Here is a 23686-nt window from a genome sequence, read left to right on the forward strand (position 1 = left end):
GTTACTTAGTGGGTGATGAACTATGGGTAGTCATGGAATACTTGGCTGGTGGCTCCTTGACTGATGTGGTCACAGAGACCTGTATGGATGAAGGACAGATAGCAGCTGTCTGCAGAGAGGTAAGAAAATAGAGCATTTCTAGCTGATGAGAACACCAAAAGTGACAGTTCTTTATCTCTGATTATTCAAAATGTTTATAACATCAAAGTAACAATAGCACATCTTTTCTTCTGAAAAAAAAAATTGGAGGGCCTAACCTCAAATTAAATCCTAATGTAATAGCACTCCTCTTCCCAGCCCTCCCCAGCCCCTTGTTTGTTTTAGTTGTTTTGCTGTGGATCTTTTGAGTTCCGTTGTGCCATTCAAGAGGTGCCATATCTAAGCCTGCGTGCTGTAGTCTCAATGAATGTGGAAAACAGTGATGTTGGCATGGAACTTCTTTACTATTTGGGGAAATTTTTACATGATAGTTATTTTATCCTGCGTGTGCAATGTGAGCCGTGTAAAATACAGACCACAGTATAATACCATCATTTTCTAGAAGGCAATTTAAGCAAGGTGTTTCCTCAGCCCAGAAAGTAGTTGCTTTCACAGTACAGTCTGGTCATCCCTACTAGCCCTCCAGTGGGTCTGAGGGTCTGCCTCTTTTCCAATAACAGTGTTATATCCTTAGTTTCAAGCTAAACTAAGGATTTATTATATTAATTTTTTTCAATATTAAAAAAACACACTCCTCATTGGAGTCTCATCTTGGGTATTACCATCTACCCCATTCATTGTGGTGAGGTTTTCTGTAGACACAAGTAGGAATTCTGACCCACTGAAACTTGAAAACCAATAATAGGGAAACAAAACCAAATAATTTCAGCTAGTCTTTGCTTGTTTTTTATTTTAAATTTTTCACTTAAATTCCCTCTTTCTTTTTTCTCCTCTCATTCCCATTTTGTTCTCCCCAAAGACACACACATATCCAGCAAACATATATATTTTCTATTCATGCAATAAATCAAACTTATAATATTCAGAGGAATATTCAACCCTGAGCCTGTGGTTTCCATCTTCTAGTGTTACAATGCAAAGCCATTTCTAATCAAGTACCTATAGTTACTTCGAAGCCTAGAAGTGGTTCCCAAACCTGGCTGTCCATCAGAAATAGCTTGGGGCATTTGTTTGAAATGCAGTTTCCTGGGCTCCACTCCAGACCTACTGAATCAAATCGTACTGTGGATGCAAAAGCTTACTACTTCTCTATAAGACCAACCTGAATCCATATCCTCCAGATAACTATGTCAAAGTATGATTATACTAATTGGTTAGTTTGGCTATATTAATGATTTAGTGCTACTTATCACACCATCACTCTTCATGTCCTAGTCTGACTCGGGAGCCTTCATATCTATAATGCTAGGTAGCATCACCGGTGTAAATTGTAATGTGATTTCAGAATGGTGTTAAAACATTTAGTAATCTATTTCACTTGACAAGACAAAATTATACCCTTGCCTAAAATTTATCTAGAAATGAAACTCAAATTTTTAAAAAATTCTCTGTGATATAATTAGAACTTTTTTTTTCTGATTCATTAGTGCCTCCAAGCTTTGGATTTCTTGCACTCAAACCAAGTGATCCATAGAGACATAAAGAGTGACAATATTCTCCTTGGGATGGACGGCTCTGTTAAATTGAGTAGGTATTTTGGTTCAGATGGTGTTGGAGAGAGTATTGGGGAAATTTTGCTCTTTTACTGTCTATTTTGAGACGATAATGGCTATTGAAAGTGATTGATTTGAAATCATTTAGAGCCCAGTTTGAAGTAAACAATTTTTCTAACACTGCGTTCCTGTAGATCATGACTAGATTTTGGGGGATTACTATTTCAGAATTTATGGTGACTTCCATCTGCTGGATGACAAATACCTAATTAGAAAACTGAAAGATTCTGTAAATTGCAGGGAACAGTAATAGGGAGGGAACTGGATTGAGGTCTAGTAAAAGTGACATCACATCAGTCAGTTATTTCAGACCCTTTTAAAATCAGGACCAGCTGAGAGATCAAGTTAACAAAAGGATATGAGCTAGGCAATTGTGGAAGCTCAGTGTCTAACAAAGGAAGGTACGGCCATGTCTGAAAGTGACCTATTGTAAAAGAAAAATAATTCGAGCTGATTTTAACTGACTTTTCTCTGCAGCTGATTTTGGGTTCTGCGCTCAGATCACCCCTGAGCAAAGTAAACGAAGCACTATGGTGGGAACTCCCTATTGGATGGCACCTGAGGTGGTGACTCGAAAAGCTTATGGTCCGAAAGTTGATATCTGGTCTCTGGGGATTATGGCAATCGAAATGGTGGAAGGTGAACCTCCTTACCTTAATGAAAATCCACTCAGGGTAAGTCCAAAGAAAACTCAGGTACTTCCTCCCCAGGAAAAGCAAAAGGCCAAATGTCACTTCGTGCCTTCACTAAAAATGGCCAGAATGGGCTCTTTCCTGTGACGAGTGACATGGAAGCACCAAGTTATAATTTTCAAAATCATTATGAGTTATCTTCAGTTTATCTTAAGATGTCTCAATGGTTTTCTCAAATGCTTTGATATCAGTAATTCTAATGTCAGGGGTCTTTAAAATATTTCAGTATAGCTTTCTGCTGTTAAAAAACAGTGTATCTTTTTTTTAAAGTAAGATGTGGGAAGAAAAGAGTACTTTTAATCACATGCCCTGGTTAAATGATCTATGTAGGAAACACTTGCTTTATAGTTATTTTAACAAAGTAAATAAATGCATTTCCAGAACAGCTATAATTTTTAAAATTAAATTTTGTTTCATTATCAGTAATGATTTATTGAGCAACAACAGCTTGGTGGGTATTGAATGGAACACAAGATAGACACAGCGCCAGCCTGGTGAAATCACAAACTTAATTAGATTGTCAAGTAGAAAATGAATGGAAATAGTTTGTGTTGGGTAACTCAGTTTGCTACTGCAGAATCAGAGGTTTGATCCTTATGTGGTGTGGTTAGCTCTGCAAAGAGAAAAGCTCCACTTCATAGCCTAACACCACCATCTTTATTCAGAAATATGCTCTTGTTCGTAAGAAGAAAAAGCAAAGGAGTATGAAAAAAATGCTTGCTCAGCACAGAAGTGAGCCAGTACCTTTTTCTTGTATATAACCTAAGGGTGAGCCAGAAGCTGTGTTGTGTATATAAAGGGCATAACACTATTGAAAAAAGGAAATATGCACTGATTCCAATTCTTCTCTCAAAACGCACGCAGAGTGCCGATGCCAAAGGCATCTTGCATACTGTTTGCATCATTACCACTAAGATTCTAAAATTGAATTTTACCCTTGGTATATAAAAATATTGTCCTTAGTAAATGGTTTAGTGTTTACACGTTAAGCTTATGAAATCCACAAGCTAAATATATGTGGCTTTCTATACATGTAAAGAAACCCACAAACTAATTGTCTAGTTGTTTTTGCAGTTGAACATTTTGTAATTGGGAGCTGCATTTCCTATATGGAACAGGGGACAGCCTCCTCCTCGCCCCCTCCTAATTCCTCTCTGGTACTTGGCCTCTTGTCCTAGTCCCTGAACTGATTAGAAAACAACAGATAGGAGTGAAGGCTCTAATGAATGCTATGGGCTATTGCTCTTGTCTCGTGAAACAATCTGGAAGTGAGATATGCACATTGATTAGCTGCCTGCAGGGCTGAGTGGAAAAGAAGGGGCATTTTCCCACCGTTCGTGGGTCAGCCCTCCATGAATTTAATCAAGCCCACCCCTGACCTATGGACCAGCACATCAGGATAATTACATGGGCTTGCCCTTATTGTTTAACCACCTTTGCCCGTTAAAAATAGCAGAGAAAGAACACATCAGGCCTCTCGTTTCCATGGATTTCCTCCTCTTAAGTCTTTGGAGTTTGGAGGCACTAAACGGATTATAGCTATTTTGCTTTCTGCCTTCTAATGAGTAATTTACAACCTGAAAAATTTAAGGATTAAATAAATGGCTCTGTAAAGCAACTGGTCTCAGTAATGCATTTATTACCTTCTTCAGTTCCCCAATTACAATTGATCGCTCTTGAGCCAGGCTGTTAATTGTTAGAAAAAAGGAAACAAGTTTTAATCTTTATAGGCATCTTCTAGCCTGGGATTAGAACTCATAATTAACAGCTTGTCTCTTAGAATCCACAGCCTTGTATCTAAACAAGTACTAAACAAGCAGATTAACAAGCCACCAGGTTCAGGAAGCCTACATTAAGGCTATAACAAAAAGACCTGTCAGAAAGACCACCCTGTTGAATTCCACTGATAAGGATTGACTCTAACTTTGCTCATTACTCTCTGAGTGTGCTCGACCTCCAATGAATCAACCAACAAGTCCATATTGAGCCAGCCCTCTATGTCTCTGCTAGGCACCATGAGTACTATTTTAGTTTTGATTTTAAATATGTTGTCCTTGTATTCTCTTAAAGCAAACACAATGCCTCAGGCTATATGCCCTTGTTTAGGATTTGAAAAATGTAGTCACTGAAACCATGGAGAGATTGGGGAAAAAAAGATATGTAACGTGAGCTTGAAGGAAGCCAGTGTTTTCTTGGATCCTGGTGACCAGGCCATATGTGGGAAAATAGAAAAACTGCAGAGCTTCAGGAGAGATATAAAAGAGAACTAGGTTAGTCGTCCTTTCTTTAATATCGTTCCAATACTGCCACTCATCCACCACTTTAGGTTTTGAGGAGGAAAGAAGGAAATAAGTGGAAGGAAGACAGAATGGTAGAGTAGAGGGTGGCATGTTGATGTGAAAAAAAATTTGGTCTGTGTAGTCAGGCAGATCTGGATGTGTCCTGGCTCCACAACCTACAAGCTCTGTGACGTTCAGCAAGTCATTTAAAATCTTTATAAGTCTGTTTTCTTTGTGTAAAATGGGGATAATATCTATCTTTCAAAGTTAGTGTGAAAACTAAATAAATAATGCATGTAAATTACCTAACAGTGTCTAGCTCATTGTAGGAAATATATATAGAGACATTTATATATGAATAGAAAAGTGAAAAACGAATGAGAAAGGATTGTTAGAGTGCTTTTCACCCATTCATGAAGGCAGATTAGATTCCCCACTTCCCCAAGAACTTCCCCTCCACACTCGCTATACTCCTATCCCCGTAAGAAAGTGGAGAGTTCTGCACAGTTCCATAGGAATTACCATGAACAGGAGAGGTTAAAGGTGAAGTCTGGGGCTATACTTCTGAAAGTTGTTTGCATTTCACTGTGGCTTTTTTATGTCTTTGTTGTGTCACTTACAACTGAGCAAACCCCCTATGAATATTGCCTGTTTAACATATCATTGATGCCAGGAATTAGCTGCTTTTTCCCCCTAGTTATAAAGTGGTTGGGATTTTTTTAATGTAAATTGCTCTGTACTAATTGACCTAATTTGCTCATAAAATGCCTTTTAAAGGTCAGAGAGTTATTAACTGTACTGATGTTATGAGGTTGGTACCCTTCCAGAGACAGAGAGGAGACAAGCTTCTTACCATCCCCCACTGCCTGAAGTCTTTGCCCTCAATATAATTGGCCTTGGACATGCTGTTCTGTGACCCGTGGACATATTTAGTGCAGTCTCCAATAATAAAGTGCTTTGTTATTTCTGTTTGCCAAAGTGACTGGGGTTAAAATCGAACTTGCCTTGTGGATATGCAAATTAGATGTTGGTGTTCTGCTCATCTCCCCAACATTTTGTTAATTGAAGATATTTGTGTGTGTGTGTGTGTGTGTGAGGAAGACTAGCCCTGAGCTGACATCCGATGCCAATCCTCCTCTTTTCTTTTTTTTTTGCTGGGGAAGACTGGCCCTGGGCTAACATCTGTGCCCATCTTCCTCTACTTTATATGGGACACTGCCACAGCATGGCTTGACAAATGGTGCATCGGTCCGCGCCCAGGATCCAAACCTGCAAACCCTGAGCCGCCAAAGCGGAGCTCTCAAACCTAACCACTATGCCACCGGGCCGGGCTAGAAGATATATTTTTTAAAACCTGTGATTATAATAACTTGATTCTAAATAAGGAGGCACAATCATTTCCATAAAACAAATCTTTGGTTTGTTTTTTTCTCAGAACCAAGAGTGCCTTTTATTAATATTTCATTCACACATAATGAGGCTGTTCTTGTCAGTGGATTTTGATGGAATTGGGTGTTTGTGAAATGTGTCAGTGATATCCAGTTGAGGTCCCCATGGACCTTGTGGGTGGAGCCCTTTTTTATGTGTAAGTTTCCAAACCATTAGCCTACCTGAAATGAACTTGAAGTGTTCTCTTTCTGCCCTTGCTTTAAGCATCTGTGAAACCGTATCAAACATTGGATCTTTGGAAGATAGTTATTGGTATCAATAAGAGACCTCTGAATGCTAAAAACAGTGTATAGTATGTGAAGCACGGATCCTATACAGTGGTTCTCCTCCTTGGTTGAGCACTGGAATCACCTGTGGAGCTTTAAGAACCAATGATGTCAGGTTCCCACACCAAGGAGTAGACCAAATACAAAGCTCTGTGGCAAGCCCTTTCTAGAACCCTGTCTAGACTCAAAAACAGTTCTTCATCAGCCCTCTTTAAGCATGGTTGTTCAGCCGGAAGACACTATCATTCTTCCCGCATTTCTCCATTTCATCTAAAAAAATATCATGAGTAACTCTGTCAAAGCCTTGTTGAAATCCTGACACACTCTGGCACTCTGTGATTTAGTGTTGCTGGACATTCCCAGTCCAGCAACACTATCAGAAAAGAAATGACATTAGTTGAGCATATACCTCCATGAAATATCATTTTCTTTTTCAGTTTTGCTTCTCCTGAAAATGGAGTTCATCGTTCAAATATGCTAGCTGCTGAGTACATAGCACATATTGGTGATAGTAAAGCCATCAGTCTGACTATTCCTGATTAGGAGTACGTTACTTGTATGGCTGCAGAGAAAGGAGGGCAGAAATCTAAAATCAGACTGTTGTCTACACTAGGAGGCTCCCTACTCCCGCTTTCTCTTCACTTAAAACACTACACAAATGTTAGTTATTCTTATTTTTTATTATAGAACCAGGGAAATTCTGGTTAGTTTGTCTATCTAGAGAAGTGAGTTAAGCAGAAGAAGAGAATCTGTAGCAACTAAAAAACAGCAACTAAGGGCCAAAGAGCTTCTAGCTTCCTCCAACCACTGGAACCTGTGTTGTGGATTGGAATGTCTGGGTTTGATGGCGCGTGCTCATTTGGAATTAAAGTCAGACATAAACTTCCTGAGCACCAGAGAAGCAAGCATACTTTGCTAGCACTCAGTCAATATTGTTTTGAATGTATTTCAGGAAGAGCTGGGAGCATTCCCTTCTTTTTCTGTAAGCCACTGTGGCTCAGGAAAGTTTATTGATGGTTTGTTGACCCTCCTACTTTGAGGGCAAGCCTATGCCTAAAAGGAGGGGCCGGTTGGGATAACTGCAACTAAAATAATTATAGAACAGTAACAGGGTTTCTTATTAATCAGAAAAAAATATTCCTTGTCAAAAGATAGACAGCTCTTAAGAATCATTTGTTGTCAGGAATTTAGCATAGAAAAATGGGACCTAGCCATAGAAAAGCTGCAAGTCTCATTTAGATTGTAATTCAGAAGCAGACAGCTCCAAATGGTGAGTTATGACCCAGAAGACAGCCAAAGGAGAAACTGATTCCACAGCAAACTAAAATCTGAGACTCTGACCAGGTGAAGAGAAGGGAAAGAAAGATTAAAAACATGGTGACCAGGGACCTGCTGTTGGCCAAGACTGATATTCCCTTGTCCTACTATTGTCTTATCCTTCCTCAGTGTCCTTAAAGCATGGCTTGGGAATAAGCCATGGATGCATATGCCTACTCCCCTAATAGGTACCAGACCTATAACTAAGTAAAGTCCCTTGAAATCAGTTCATTCTAAACAGACGAATCATGGAGTGTGGTGATGGGCATGTGTCCACTGAAATGCCCACTCACATATTTTATCCTATGACTTTTTAAATCTGTGTTTGCTAATGAAAAATGACTTCACCAAGAAAATTAGGGTTTTCTTGATAATTAAGATCATTTCTACCTTTGTCATCATTTTGACATATACTTTTTCAAACCTAGTTGCAACATTATTTTAGAAGATCCTTTGCATTCTGATAAAAGGAAACTGATATGCCTTACATAAGCCTCTTAGCAGAGAAAGGTAACTTGATTAAGGCGATCTTAGCTCTGTAGCGGGAGAGCGGGAAGTGCTAACATTACCCCAAGAACCAGGCTGACATTTTGCTGCAGCTTCTTTCTCTTTCTCTCTTCCTCTCCTCCTCTCTTCCTCTCTTTCTGTCTTTCTTTCTTTCTTCTCCCCGCCTCGTCCTCCCATTTTTTTTTTGTAAAGAACTGCCCCAGTGCTTAGATGGCAAAATTCATCAGCACTTTCATCTAGGAGTGGCCAATGAATGTGAGAGGACTAGACAAGGAGCTTTCCAGTGTCTCTACCAGCTGTATACATTATGTGAATTGAAGAGTGTATTGCCAAGTTTGCCAGTCAAGAACTCCATGACCTTGTATAGGTTACTTTTCGCTGAGCCTCCATCTCCTTATCACTTCAAACAAGTGGAATTTCACTAGATTATTGGTTACTAGTGGACTCCACAAAGCCCTAGAATTCCATGGAGTTCCCGAGGCTTGAAGGGCCCAAGGGAAAGGTCACATGCTCTTGACTCCAGCAGAACAGTTACTCTTTAATTTGTTTTCTATATTGGGCTTTCACATGACATGACATTTACTTAAATAAAAGGGGAAACTCATGCATCTGTTACTCTGATTCTGTGTTCTTAGGCTGTAGATTGGCTACAGCTTTCCCTGACTGCCAGAAGGGCCATGGTTTGAGTGTGTGTTGTGATCTTCAGAAAGCAGCTCAGAAGCATCTCTCTCATCACCTCCTGACTAAATCTGTATCCCATAGAGTGGAACAATCCCTGTTTTCCTACTAAGTAAAGACATTTGATCATGACGTGAAGCATGCTATGTCTGGGACTGCGCAACCCCAATCTAGCAGGAATCTCAGGGAGAAGCCAGGGAGGAGCACTGCAGAGATAAAGCTGCTGCAAGGACCATGGTCTACACTCTGGGGTGTGATGGGAAGAATTGTTATTGTATCCAGAGCTGTTAAGCTGATGAACTGTATATAAAATAGAAGTTGAAACCAGTTTATGTGAGCAATAATTCATGTCTCACACATCACATCACAATCTAGCTGTTTTGATCTTAATATCATAATTTGGAAAAGCCTAAAAGAATCAGGGAGTTAGTCCCTTCTTACTCTAATATTCTGAAATGAGATATGAACAAATGTATACTGTTAAATGATACTTTGGAACTAGAAATTAGGTGTGTGGTGAGGAGAAAATGGGAGGTGAGGAAGATGATATACCAAATATAGACAACGTTTTGAGTTTTGTGTGAAAAGGACCAGAGAAATGGGACAGTAGCAGAATGGGACCTAGGATCAGGTCCCCTTGATCTCCCTGATCTTTTAGACTTTATCTTCATTTCTCTTCCTCTGCGTTCTACCAACCACCTTCTCTCCCCATTGTTCTTTGGTGTCTGTCTTTGCCATACATTCTCCTGCTCCCTCTGCTTCTCACAGCTTTTCTTCTCTACCTCCTGCTCCATTTTGCCTTCCTTCCTTTTCTAGCTCTATCCCTACTCCCACCCCCATTTCCAAATCCCCTGTGGTCCTAAACCTTAGGTGCTGCTTGGACTGCCCAGGGTTGCTTCCTGAGCACACGTAGCCTGCTCCATGTTTCTTGACAAGCACTATTAATTCTGAGAGATTAGAATGAGCACATACGTTGTCAGAGTCATCTGGTCTTTATTTTCTGGCAGTGGCCAGTCCTTTATGCTTGAAAGGAGCACTGTAAAGCTCCACCAACACCTAATCAGTCGGTAGTACCTAATCACCTTTTACCATCAACCTATAAGGGGATAGATCTATAGTAGATTCATTTTAAATGACTTTTTAAGGATTAAAAAACAACAACAAAGCCCACCCCCCATAATTTGGTGACAGATGAGAGCTACTATGCAAGACAAGTAGGGAGCTAAATTGCACCACATTATTTATTCAGTTATCACACTGGACTGATGGGTTGAATAAGTCAAAGTGTGGAATAAAACGTTAGTTATAATATAGTAATTTCTTTTTGCAGATTTGACCCCATTTACTTTCTTCTTAGAAGGAAAGAAATGTCACGGCCTTTCATGAAATCCATAAACACATCAGAGGCAGCAATACACTCTGGCCTTTAACCTCTGAAATCCCAGGGCACAAGTAAACTAGGTCATAAGGTGTCAAGTCACTTGTTGCCAAATCTCTCTCATAAAACACTCAAAGGTAGCTGAAAATTCTAAAATGAGAAAGGAACCAGGACATCAGTAGGTTGCAGGCAACAACCAGAGTACAAGCTTCTTATAAACTCTCAACATATATATGGACACTGGGAAATACAGTGTGAAACCCTCTAACTGGGTCCCTGCCCTTTGTTCCCTATTTCCAAGCAAGTGGAAAATCATTGACCTCAAGAGGGTCCATTTTCTCTGTAGAGGTAGAGGTGGAGTTGCTCATGCTCAGTGTGCCTTATTTCTTGAAGAGTCCTTGTCTGTCTCTGCTATGAGAATTCCTCCCTCAGAGACGGGGAACAGTGTGAAGTGGTATTGTGCAGTGGCCAGGAGCGTGGACTCTGGACTCACACTCCCTGGATTCAAATATTGACTCCCTCATTGCTAGTTGTGTGATATTGGACATGTTATTATATTAACCTCACAGGCCTCAGTTTCTTCATCTGTCAATTGGGGATCATAATCGAGTCTACCTCAGGGGGTTGTTATACGGATTAAGTGAGCTAATAGTAATCAGTCAATAAATGTTAGCTATTAATACTTCCCATGGACATAGTATTTATACAGATATTGAGATATAGATGAATAGCCCTCTTGGTCTTACAGTTCAGTTACATTGTATGTTAGATTTTTATGGGCTCAGCTGGGAGCCTGTTCACCGTGTATAACACAATTTCCATGGGAAAATGTGTTTTGAGTCCCAAATATTCAACTTAGAAAGAAATGTTTGTACCACACCCTATCTTCTTTGTAAAGTGAGTCTTTATATCAGTTCTGGGGCCTCACATGGTGACTAACACATTTCCATGTAAGTCCCCTGGTTTGTTTTCTAACATCTTAATCTAAATTTTATAAACTGTTATAATGAACTGAAGTCACAAACTGAAGCTTTTTAATTAAATGGTTAGTCCTGTTGCAAAACTGCCTTAATGAAAATTTATTGGGTACATATGGATTGTTTTGGGACCTCTAGAGAAATGTGGTAACTTCTGAGATGACTGCTTTGATCTTTTTTAACGGAGGAAATTGCCAATAAGTTAAATTATTCCTTCAACTGGGTAAAGTAGTTTTCTCTGAGTACTTAGGTAAATTTAGTTGCACGTCAGTGAAAACTGTGATGTTTATGTGTTATTGCCGAGAGATTTAGAGTTATTATTAAGAATTCCAGAACATCAGAAACTTCTAGTTAATATGTATATGACAATGAAGAGAGCCACGGTTTTTTGGCCAAAGGTTGTCTTTCTAACATTATAAATAAGGTCAGTAGGTCATAGGGCCTATATTGCCTCACCTTGGGATTAAACAGACCTTGCTTAATGATGTAGCAAAAGATTAATCAAGAGCACCTTCTCTGTTCAAGATCAGTCAAAGAAGACTAAGTTTCTGAACTATGTTTCAAGTTCCAGAGAGCACTTGTTCTCTCCCCTTCCTTTCTGGGTTTGCCCACAGCAGATTACCGTGTTGTGGTCATCTCTTTCCAGTTTTCCCTCCCTTTGATGGCATCTCCTTATGTACGCTGCTCATGGAGCTCTCTTCTTTCTCCCACACTGAGGATTGAGTAGTCCAAAGTTACCACATGTCAGGTCAGGCCTGTTCAACTCTGAAAAGGTGCTTTTGTCGTTCTCTGTGTATCTTCTTAGATGTCTAATAGTTTACTTTAGGTTCTGAGCTTTAATAATTTATATATTAAAGTCTGTTATTTTCCCAGCTCAGTTAAATTTATTTATACATTTTTGCTCTCATTTCATTCAGCAAGAGAAACATTTATTGAGCACCTATTTTGAGCTAGTTGCCATAAAATTCAGAGATGATGATAACACAATTCCTACCTGCACAGTCCAGGAAAGCAGACCTATAAACAAGTAACAAGTATTCATAATACAATGTGAAAATAGACATATGAACAAAGGGCTGTTGTAGCTTAAAGGAGGGAATGGCTAACTCTATCTGCAGGGTGACCAACTATCCTGGTTTGCTTGGCATTGAGGGACACAGTACCTTCAGTACTAAAACCCAGGACAATCCCCAGAAAACCAAGGTGGTTGGTCACCATATCTATTTAGGAGAGATGGAGAAGACTTTATTTTTATTTATTTATTTTTTTGTGAAGAGGACTAGCCCTGAGCTAACATCTGATGCCAACCCTCCCCTTTTTTCTTGAGAAAGATTGGCCCTGAGCTAACATCCGTGGCCATCTGCCTCTACTTTATATGGGACGCCGCCACAGCATGGCTTAACAAGTGGTGCATCGGTGTGCACCCGGGATCCGAACCGGCGAACCCCGGGCCGCCGCAGTGGAGCACACACACTTAACCACTTGTGTCACCGGGCCAGCCCCAAGAGAAGACTTTAAAGAGGAAGTGCCATTTGAAATAGAGCTTAAAAGGCAAGTAGAAGTTCACTAGGCACTTAAGGGAAATGAGGATAGCATTTTAGGCAGATGTGAAAGAGCATTTCTTATTATGGGAATGGTGAAGAAATTGGTGTGAATAGTATGTGAGCTTTGGCCAATGTGTGTACGTATGTGGGGGGGTGGCAGAAGAAGGGCTCTAGAGTGAGAAGAGAACAGATGAAGACTAGAAAGGTAGGCAGGGGCCAAATCATGGAGGACCTTATATGCCATGCTAAGGAATCTTTACTATGTCCTGTGGATCAGCGGTTTTCAAATGATGATAGTGATCCCTTGGTTCAAATGAAACCTTGCTTGGAAGCATGAGTAAATAGAGACAGATGAAATATTTCTCTGATTGAAACAGATATGTGTGGGTGCAGGGTCCTAGAATCTCTACACGTATCTCCCTCTCCCACATCTTTTCCCTCTTCGCTGCTCTTGCAGGGAATTTTGGGCAGTACAGTTTGAAAACCACATCCATGGAGCGTAGGGAACCACTAACATTTTTTAAGTAGAAAAATGGATGACATGATGAGATCTCTGATGAGACAGATTGTTAGGGAGGATAGACTGAAGAATAAAAAGGCTTGAGTAAGGAAAAACAATTAGGAGGCTATTTTAACAGTCTGAGAGAAGCTCAACCTTAAGCAGAGACCATGGGGGTAGAGACAAGTAGATAGGTATGAAAGACATTTCTAAAGGTTGCATTAACAGGAGCTAGTAGACTGATTATAGTAAGAATGGGAGGAGGGAAACGTTGCTGGATGAGGAAGGAAGAGAACTCAAGGATAATTCTGTGGTTTCTCACTTAAGAAGCAACCAACTAGAAAGGAAATCTCTAGTCTAATTTCTAATAGCCAGCTCATTTTCCTTGAGTTTTCATTAACTCAGATGAAACCAAAATGTGATCACTCATGCCTGGATCTATTTTCCTCAATCTTTCTTCATCTGAGACTTGACTTTGCTAGTAAAACCCTTTTTGCTGTGATCATTGTATTGGCTACAACTGTATTTGTCTCTCATTGGCGGGGCAGTGGGTAGCAATTTTTTTTTTTACGAATCTTTTTACAAATTTCTTACACACAAGATATCTTCCAAAAGTTCATTTTTAAGTTATTTGGAACTCAGAGTGCATTTTCCCATAGAAGTGGCATTATGCATAGCGAGTAGGTTCCCAGGCCAGTCCACAAGGGCCATTTTAGCCCATAATATAACTGAAAGTGTGGATTTTCATAATGGAAATTAGTTGGAAATAATACTGATGCAATTAAAATGAAAACAATAGTTGAAAAAAATCATGTGGGTTTTTGTTTCCCACAAGGGCTAGTACTTGATGAAAAGCAAGTTTAATCTGAGGAAGACAAAGAGAAATAGATGAGGATTTCTGTGTAAGTTGGATGGCACAGCTTTTTAAATTTATTTTTTAAATAATCTTTTGGAGGGTTTTTTAAAATAATAAAAACAATTGTGTTCATTGTGGAAAATTTGGAAAATTGAAAAAAAAGTTTTAAAAATTAAGTCGCCAATAATCCTACCACCCAGAGAGAACCACTGTTAACATGTCGATGTGTTTCTTTTCAACCTTTTTCTTCGTACATGTATTTTTAAATCAGTCCAATGATATTAACTATAGTGCATCCACACGATAAACTATTATTCACTCCTTAAAATGATATTTATCAAGAATTTTTAAAAACATCAAACAATGTTTATGATATAGTGTTGAGTAACAGGCAGCCTTGCATTTGATACCTACATTAGGGACGAGGGCGTGTAAGCAGATCAGCACTAATCAACCAGGCAGGAGTCGTCTGTTAGGCTACCAACCAAGACCCTCCACCCTCAGTCCCACTCCCCCCCAACAAAAACCACAGCCATTCTTTTTGTACAAATTCAGAAGAGGACATATTCACTCTTTGAAGTGCTGTACAGGTTCATAGCACTGGCTCCTTATTACTTCTGATTCTCCTTCAAATTACAGACTTCCTTCTCCCTTGCTGCACTGTATCACTAGCACTACTCAGGCTTTACAACTATAAATAAGGTCATTTTTTTGATTCATAAATGGAATGGAAAGAGGGGCATGCATTTCCGCAGGTAATTAGGCATGGATTGAAGAGAGGTGAGAAGGCCTTGGGTAGAGATATATGTGTACTTGTGAGGAACAAGATTATATGGAGTAGAATGTATTGTGCTAAGAATGGTGAAAGAAAACTGAGAAAATGAAACAGTATAGCTTGCAGACAGACCTAGGGAGAGTGGAAAGGGAAAGAGATGTGTTTGTTTAGGACTGTGCTTGGCTTCAGAGCAGAAAAAAGCATGCAAAGGACAGAGAGTTTGGTGGAATTGTGGCCAGCTGAAATAAAAGAGTTTTAGGAGGAGGCAACAAACGTAATTTGCAGTAACCAATTTTCTTTTTTCTTTTTTTGGGTGAGGAAGATTAGCCCTGAGCTAACATCCATTGCCAATCTTCCTCTTTTTGCTGAGGAAGATTAGCCCTGAGTAACATCTGTGCCCATCTTCCTCTACTTTGTATGTGGGATGCTGCCACAGCATGGCTTGATGAGTAGTGCGTAGATCCACGCCCAGGATCCGAACCTGCGAACCCTGGGCCGCCGAAGCAGAGTGCACAAACTTAACCACTACGCCACCAGGCTGGCCCCACAGTAACCAATTTTCTTTTAATAAGGGAACAAAGATGACTTGTGAGGACAGGTGCTTCAAGTGCTAATCATCCAAGAACTAAAAACACTCTTTGAACTTAATTTAATCTATCTGCTATGATTGTGCATCATTTGATTTTAGCCCACTTGATGATTTCCTAAAAGCAGTTTATGCATTCCTTTTCCATACTATCTCCTTTTAGAAAAGACTAGGTTTGCCACTGACTTGTATTTTGGCATCAGAGTCCTAATAGCTGCCACCTGCGTTTGCTGTTCATCAACAAAGGAACTGAAAATTAGAAAGGAGTGAAGAGTGGGGGAAAGGAAGGTGTTGGTTTGTAGGGGGGGTGTTATTTACATGTGGGTATTTTAATGTACTGGGGAAAAAAACAGAAAGTTTCATCGCACTGTAGAAACTTGGCATTTTAATTCTCACCCATCACTGTGCAAAAGAATCCCCCTCTCTGGGATTCTGTGGTTCTCATATTTGGTGTACTTATGATGTAGAGATTCTGAGTTATTAAGTGGGCCACAAGTCCTTGGCCAGTGGTTCTCAATGTCGGCTGTAAATTGGAATCTTCTAGGGAGCTTAAAAAATATGATGCCTGGGTTCCATCTCCAGATATTTTTATTTAATTGGTTTGGGGATGAGAACTGGGCATGGGGAGCTTTTAAATCTCGTCAGGTGATTCTCATGTGCAGACAGGTCTGGACCCTCTTTAGCCCATTCCTTAATTACCTGGGTGGATTAAACCGGTTCTCAAAGCGTAGTGGAAGCAGCAGCTTTAGCATCAAGAGGGAACTTGTTAGAACGCAAATTCGCAGGCTTCTCTCCAGCTTTACTGAATCAGCAACTGCGAGTGGCACAGGAATCTGTGCTTTAACAAGCCCTCTAGGCGATTCTGGTGCATGCTGTAGGTTGATAGCCACTGTGTTAAACAGTCCTTCCTAACCCTTTCTAAAGTACATCCGTGGAGGTTTCTGGAAAGGAGAGATGTCCTCACCAGCTGATGAAAACTGGCCTGGGAAAGGACTTTGATAGAAATACTTTTAATAGTAATATTAGGGGCCATGGTGGGAAAGGGCATGGTAATTTCCTGCAAAGCCCAAGCAAGTTCAGAAGGGAGCATGTCTTCATAATAGTTAGAGAGTTGGTCACATAGGCAGGCATAACCCTGGTGGCAGTACCTGCAGGAAAACTCCTACTTATCCTTCAAGATCCCGTTCAAGTGCAAACCTCCTCTGTGAAGCTTTCCCTGAGCTCTGGTGTAAATTGCTTCCTTGTATTTACTTAGCACTCGCTATGGTCCTCTATTAGCTCTTGTCTCACTGTATTGTAGCTATCTATAACTCTCTCTCCCTCACTAAATTGTGTGATCTTTGAAAGCAGGACATTCTGTTGTTCATCTTTGGATCTCCAATGACTAATATGATACCCGATACATACGTAATGCTCTAGAATTGTTTGCTTAGAGGAGACATGAAGAATGGCCAGCTTTTTTGGCTCTGAAGAGCCTTTGAAAGATGGGTTTACCTTTGTGGATTAATCATGATCCTGGGTCCAACTCTCTGCCTTGAAGGCTAGGGCCCTTGATTCTGTCAGCACACCATAAATTGACGTCTCTCAGTGGTGGCCTTACACAACAAGGATCTCAGAGATGTATTAGCAACTTATTAGTTTACAGTAGGATACAGGATTGTCAGGTTCCAGGACTTCTAATGTCAACTTTTCTCATATTTTCTCTTATTATAGGTCGACCTTCATGGGAAATCTAATTAAAATCTATAGGGATACATCTGTCACAGGACAAAAGTACTTGAGTCATTGGGCCCCACAGGTTTCCATCCGGGCACTGCCATCTTCTGGTTCTTTGTACTTCTCTAATTCTATAATATAATCTATTCATCCCTGGTCTGCTCACAAGTGTTCTTCAAACAAGAGAAACACTTAGTAAATTACAATCACTTTTGCAACTCTGCCTTCTGGAGGTTATAGTCAGGTCAACATGATTGGATGTATGTGTGTTCCCCAACTCTTTGGAGTCACAGATTCACAGGCAATCCCTTGGTTTAATTTCCTAGGTGGTTAATTACACATTCTTTATATATGGATTTTTACTAGCTTAACTCTTAGAAGACAACCTTATAGCCTTATTTTCAAGTTTTTTTCGGGAGAGCACCTCACTGTCACCTCAGTTACTGCCCAGAGTAATAATTTCTAAATGTTATAGAAACTTTGAAATATGTCCGTGTTATTCTCTAAAATGGAATTTTTCAGACCCAGAGTATAAACCAGAAGAAACTAGATTTGTGCCTTCTGTGCTAACCCACAATCCTAATATGTATGTACTGAATAGATTTTTCTATTTTTTTTCTATAGGCATTATATCTGATAGCCACTAATGGAACCCCAGAGCTCCAGAATCCTGAAAGACTCTCGGCTGTATTCCGTGACTTTTTAAATCGCTGTCTTGAGATGGATGTGGATAGGCGAGGATCTGCCAAGGAGCTTTTGCAGGTGAAAATAAAATAGGACAATTACAAATAGTCATTATATTGAGCTTTTCCACCTCAGTGTGTGAGAGCAACAGAGCTCTGTCAAGAAATGTCTAGTTAAAGTTAGGCTATAACCATTTGATTTTAGACCACAGGCACATAAGTATAGGCTGCATCTAATACATGATTCCTTGGCATGTTGCCTTTCTTCTGAAAAGTTGGCAGTTTAATCTATAAATCTCTTTTGTTCTTCCTGGAGTCTTATTTTGCAAGGAAAAAAAACAATGTGAACCTCTGGTGTTGCTGTTTTGTTCTAAACTTTACTTGTGCCCCTGGATGTTGTATGCAGGTGCTCTTGGCTGGAGGTAATTCTCTACATAACTATGCAATTATTTCCGTGGCATTTGCTACTCTAATGCTTTACTGGTCAAAGCCCCTTTGCTTGTGATGCCAAATGGCAGGCACCTGCTTGCCTGGGTGAGTACCATCCAGTGGTGAGTGCCTCTGTAACCATTTGTCCTTTTCATGGCTCTCAGGGATTAGTATATATGGTGATAATTAGTACGTATTATGTACCAAATTCTTTACACACATTATCTCATTTAATTCTTACAACAGTTCTGTAGGGTAGGTGCTATTATCCGATGTTACAGATGTAGAAATTGAGGCTTACATAGCTATTGAGTTGGAGAACTGGGATTTGAGCCCTGTATTGTCTGCCTTTCTACCACACAAGCCAATTTAGAGAAAAAGATGTGTTAATATTGATAAAGTAACACATACCTAAGATTATTCGTATAGCTTCACTGCTGGGGACTGTTTTTTGCGGACATGCATCAAGCTCTGTAACATCCAAGAACAATGACTGCTTGTTCTCTCTGTGACTTTGAACACATAATCCAGTTAAATAAAAGGTGCAATACTTGGTTGTACCGAGTGTTAACCACAGGTTCAGTCTGTTCTAGGCAAAAAAATAAATCTGTTCCCGTTGTTCCTGAACTCCCTCCAGAGACAGAGAGCCACACCCAGGCAAAAAATATCCCACCCCAACCCAAATCACATCTGGGATAAACGGATTTGGAGGAATCGAGGAGGCTACACCTTCTGTTTTCTGCTACCTGTGAGCATTTCACAGGCTGTCATAGGGCCCTAAAATGTCAAATCTAGACTCACCCTTTATTAATCCTCTAGTTAATCCAGTCTCAAATTACAGATGAAAACCCTGAACTTTTGAGTGCTTCCACATCTTTTCACCCATCCCACCACCACACATATACATCCTGATACACATTCCAAGGATGAGTGAAGATATAGATTGTCTTAATGTAGCTATACAGTTACATACATAATTGAATCAGTTATCTAGTTAATTCCTTCCCCAACAATACTTTTATCTGAACCAGTCAGATAACTGATACAAAACTATATTTTGAGTGTAAATTGAATTTTTTTTGCATCTATTCATTTTATACATGTTAGCAATAACCTGTATATTGCCTAAAGTCCATGTAACTTCCTTCTCAGACTCTAGCCTATCGTTGCCCATTTTAGAGGTTAGAAAGAAGAGAGATGCATGACACTCACACCACTGGAATCCTTGAGAAAAGGCACAGGTCTTGAGTATTTGTGAGCCTTTCTATATGGCCAAAGTCAATTCTGTGTCCATCAATTCTATTTGTAAGGCTTAAGTGCAGTGGGTGATACAAACCTGTTAAAGGCATGATTCCTACTCTCCAGAAGTTCGCAGTCTCCTTAAGTACATGAAAAAACAATGCAAGCTTGTTTAGAGACTCATTTAAACCAAGTGACTGTTCAAACAGTAAATGTCTTGGTCGATTAGAGAAACACTTCTATAGGCTATGACAATCAGAAAATGCGAACAGGAAGGAGTTCTGCTGGGCCTTGAAGGACAGATCAGTGTTAGATAGGTTGAGGAAAAAGGGGGAAGGAATTTCAGATGGAAGGGTTATAGTGTGACCAAAGGCATAAAGGCAAGGTTTTAAGGGAACAGAAAATAGAAAGTATAGCTGAAGTAAAGAGTTCAAGTAAGGAAGCTGCAGGAGATAGGACCGTAGAGGCCCTTGAATACCAGGCTAAAGAGTTGGGGCTGTAGGCAGTGGGGAAACACTGAAGATATCTGAGGAAACACATGATAAAAGCTTTGTTGAGCAAGATCAATCTGGTGGTGTGCAATAAGAATTAGCAACAGGAACAAATGGAGGCAGAAAGGTCAAGGGAGAGTTGTTGTTATAGTTTAGGATTAAGTTGATTAAGCCTCAACTAGGGAAGGCAAGAGATAATTGTAGGAGGCATTGAGAAGAAAGTACTTGGTAGTTGATTGCATGTAGAACATAAGGGAGAAAAAAACAAGTGACTTGAGAATATCAAACCAATGGTAGCATTCAGTAAAAGCAAAAGTGATAGAGGATAATACAATGGCTAACATTTCTTTGCCTCTATGTAGCCTACAGGAAACTGTCACTTACCTTACCTCATTTAAGCATGGTAATAAACAGAGGGAAGGATTGAACCTAAGTGCCCTGACTTCAAAGCCCCTGTAGCTTACGTCACACAAGAGTAACCTGTTTGGGAGACTTTCACATACATTTTTAAATGTTTAATTTAAGGTAACAGAAGGACATTCAAAAGGAAATATCTAGCAGGCAATTGGAGAAATAGGACCAGAATTTAGGGAAGAGATCAGGTCATACAATATAGGTTTAGGAGTATCCCCATAAAGCTGATGAGAGGTTGAAACCACGACAGGAAATGAGCTCTCAAAGGAATTAAATTAGAAGAAGACTATGAGAGCCAAGTTCTGATATGTGGGAGGTGGCAGGTGGGAGGAGGAAGTGAAACCAGGGAAGAAGATGGAGAGGAAGTAGTCAGTGAGCATGCATGTGGAAGAGAACCAAGACAGTAGAATGCCACAGCCCCACAAAGAGGAAAACATTTCCAAGAAGGAAGGGATATTCACTTGTATTAGGTACTGCAGAGGCACCAAAAGAGAAATGGTGGAGGCGTAGTATTGAGTTTAGCAGTTAGGAAGCCATTGATTTCAGGGTCAAGGTCTTTAGTGGTCAACCAAAGATGCTTTTTCAAGCATGAGGGCTGCTCCAGATAAATTCACCAGATTAAGAAAATCAGAAAGTTAGGCTGTTGCAAACACAGTGGGATTTTACAAGACCCCTACTCTGAGTTGCTAGCTCTGCCAGTCAGCTTCCAGAGGATTTCATGACACTGAAGGTCAAAAACATCTGAAGGACAAAAGCTGGCACCATTTTAAATAAAATGATGTTTAATTGGATGCTCGAAATACATTTTAATGAAAAAAGGGCTGCTTGAAAATGTAAAGTAATATACTTGTTGGAGGAAAGAATTCCAGTAATTCCTCTTTTTTTTTTTTCCTTTTGCAGCATCCATTTTTAAAATTAGCCAAGCCTCTCTCCAGCCTGACTCCTCTGATTATCGCTGCAAAGGAAGCAATTAAGAACAGCAGCCGTTAGGACTGCAAGCCTTACCCCACACCATCTCCCTCATGAGTAAGACTGAAATAAAACTCTGCTGCAGGAAAGATGGAAGAAAAGACAGTCAAATGGGGTGGGAGTTCTTTAACTTTCAAATGAATAGAAACTTCTTATAAGCCTTTTTCCTATTCCCTCAGATTATGTAATTTATTTGTAAGCCTGAATCGCAGCCCAAACAGGGCAGCAATGTCGAAGTGGCCGTAAAGTGGTCACTTCCACCGTGAAGCGAAAGAGCCAGTAGTGAATCCCCTCATTTTGTGCATTCACTTTGACGAAAAAGGTTTCTCAAAGATGCACACTCCCTCTTCATAGTGTTGTATTTGTTTTTAAGTTAGAGAGTAGTCCCTCTTGCATTCAAACCTCCTTCAAAACTCCTTACCCAATGTGATGTTTTTCACTTGCATTGTCATTAGATGTCCAGACAAAAGATGTCAAAACTTTTTTAAAAAAAGAAAGCAAAAAGACAAAAACAAAACAAAAACAAAACAAACAAACAAAAAAAACCCAGAGCAAGTACTGTGTAAACATGTGGAAGTCCATGCCCTAATAGAGTTGCAATTTTTTATTCTTCTTCTATAGTGGTGGCTTGGTTTGTGTACCTGTTTTTCTGCATTTGTATTGGAAAAAGTTTCTTTCAAGACATTTTCCAAAACCAGAGAGGAATATATGTGTTCAGGAAGGGCTTTTAAAACCTGTATATCTAAACAAAGCTCAAATGGTGAAATCTTGTCACATTTTCACTATGATGCTTAAAAGGTAGTTGATTTATCATTTATATAAGCCAGATTGTTTGTCTTCATGATACCTGAAAAGGATACACCGAAACTGTGGCACTCCTGTTGAGTGAGTCCACGTCTGGAACCTAGAAAAATCTGACGGGAGAAACCATACTTAAACAAAGATGGGACTTTCTCTGAGAGCCAAAAGGAAAACAAGTGTGCAATATTGAAATCCTTGTTGGGCAGTAAGTAAACAAAGAGAAAGATACCTAATTTAATCTTCTCTTGTGCTTGTGGAACATATGCAATGTAAAATAGGCACATCAGGAGGAAACAGACCCCTTACCCAACATTTGCTTATGATAAAAATTATTTAATTTGACGATTTATGGCATTTTAAAAATTAAAAAACAAGATCTGGAGAACAGAGATATTGTAAGCATTCAATTCTCTAAGAAATAGGAGGTCAGTGAAAACCACATCCCAATCAACATTTGGCTCTAAATATCTGTTCCCCTTTTCCTTATGTATCACCAATTTCTGTTTCAGGATACGGTATGTTCATACTTAATCCTTTGGGCTTTTGAATTTCAAAAACATGTTCATAAAGATCTGGAAGTTCTCGAGTGAAAATAATTCAGGTTTGCAATCATATATTCCAAGAAATATTAGTCCAACTGAATTCCTTTTATGGCTTGGAAAAAAAAATGAAAATTTGACTATTTCACCATGTATCTGTTTATTAAAAATTCAACAGTTGGCACTTCCGGACTCTTCTGAGAGTAGAAAAATATTCTAGAGGGTGTCTGCGTAGAAAAGAATATGCTCCTCTTTCGAGTGTATTGTCAGTTTTACAAATTCTGCAAAGTTGTTTCTCTGAGCCTTTGAAAAGCTAACAATTTCTGCTGTAGAAGGCTTCTTGATTTGTAGTGTATCAAGAATCTGAATAGAACCTATCTACATTCAGCCAAAGGGAGAAGGAGATCAATGACATGGGCCTCTCTCCTTCTCTGCTGCGGTACATCCATCCATCTAACCATCCATCCATTCTTTAAAATGAAAGCACTTTCTTTGGAGAATTTCTACTAACCATATAGTGCACGTGTTTATGTTTGGGAGATAACATCACTGGTGGATTTCCTATTTTCCTATTGTTTTCTTTGACTATAAAATTGGGGAGGAGCTTGACCCCCCAGAAGGTGTCCAAACTTGGATAAAACAACAAATATGAAAAGAAAATCAAATGGTAATATTAATTTGAAGCATACTCTGTTAAACTTTGCAAAAAGGTGGCTGGGCCTGAAATTTTTAATGCCATGCTGTTCTAATGAGAGAGAGAGAGAGAGGCCTTAGTTTTTATTTTATTTAAAATGAAGGGTTTTTTTTTCAATTTTTTATTCATAGTGCCAGGGAATTCAATAAAATAATACCTGGGATATGAATAGAATTAGTACATTGATAACTATGCC

General features: G+C 39.5%; 1 protein-coding gene across 12 annotated transcripts in view; it reads left to right on the forward strand.

The window, feature by feature from the left end:
* PAK3 (p21 (RAC1) activated kinase 3) overlaps nt 1–23159 on the forward strand; it is a 253215-nt gene extending 230056 nt beyond the window's left edge. For all 12 annotated transcript variants that reach the window (XM_058536518.1, XM_058536524.1, XM_058536528.1 and 9 more), the window contains 5 exons: nt 2–119; nt 1587–1686; nt 2190–2386; nt 17856–17993; nt 21388–23159. In XM_058536518.1, the coding sequence (XP_058392501.1) occupies nt 2–119; nt 1587–1686; nt 2190–2386; nt 17856–17993; nt 21388–21477 (643 nt within the window). In that variant the 3' untranslated portion in view covers nt 21478–23159. The remainder of the gene's footprint in view (nt 1; nt 120–1586; nt 1687–2189; nt 2387–17855; nt 17994–21387) is intronic.
* Nucleotides 23160–23686: the final 527 nt, after the last annotated feature.

The sequence above is a fragment of the Diceros bicornis genome, chromosome X (genome assembly GCF_020826845.1).
Source record: "Diceros bicornis minor isolate mBicDic1 chromosome X, mDicBic1.mat.cur, whole genome shotgun sequence".
Classification (NCBI taxonomy): Eukaryota; Metazoa; Chordata; class Mammalia; order Perissodactyla; family Rhinocerotidae; genus Diceros; species Diceros bicornis.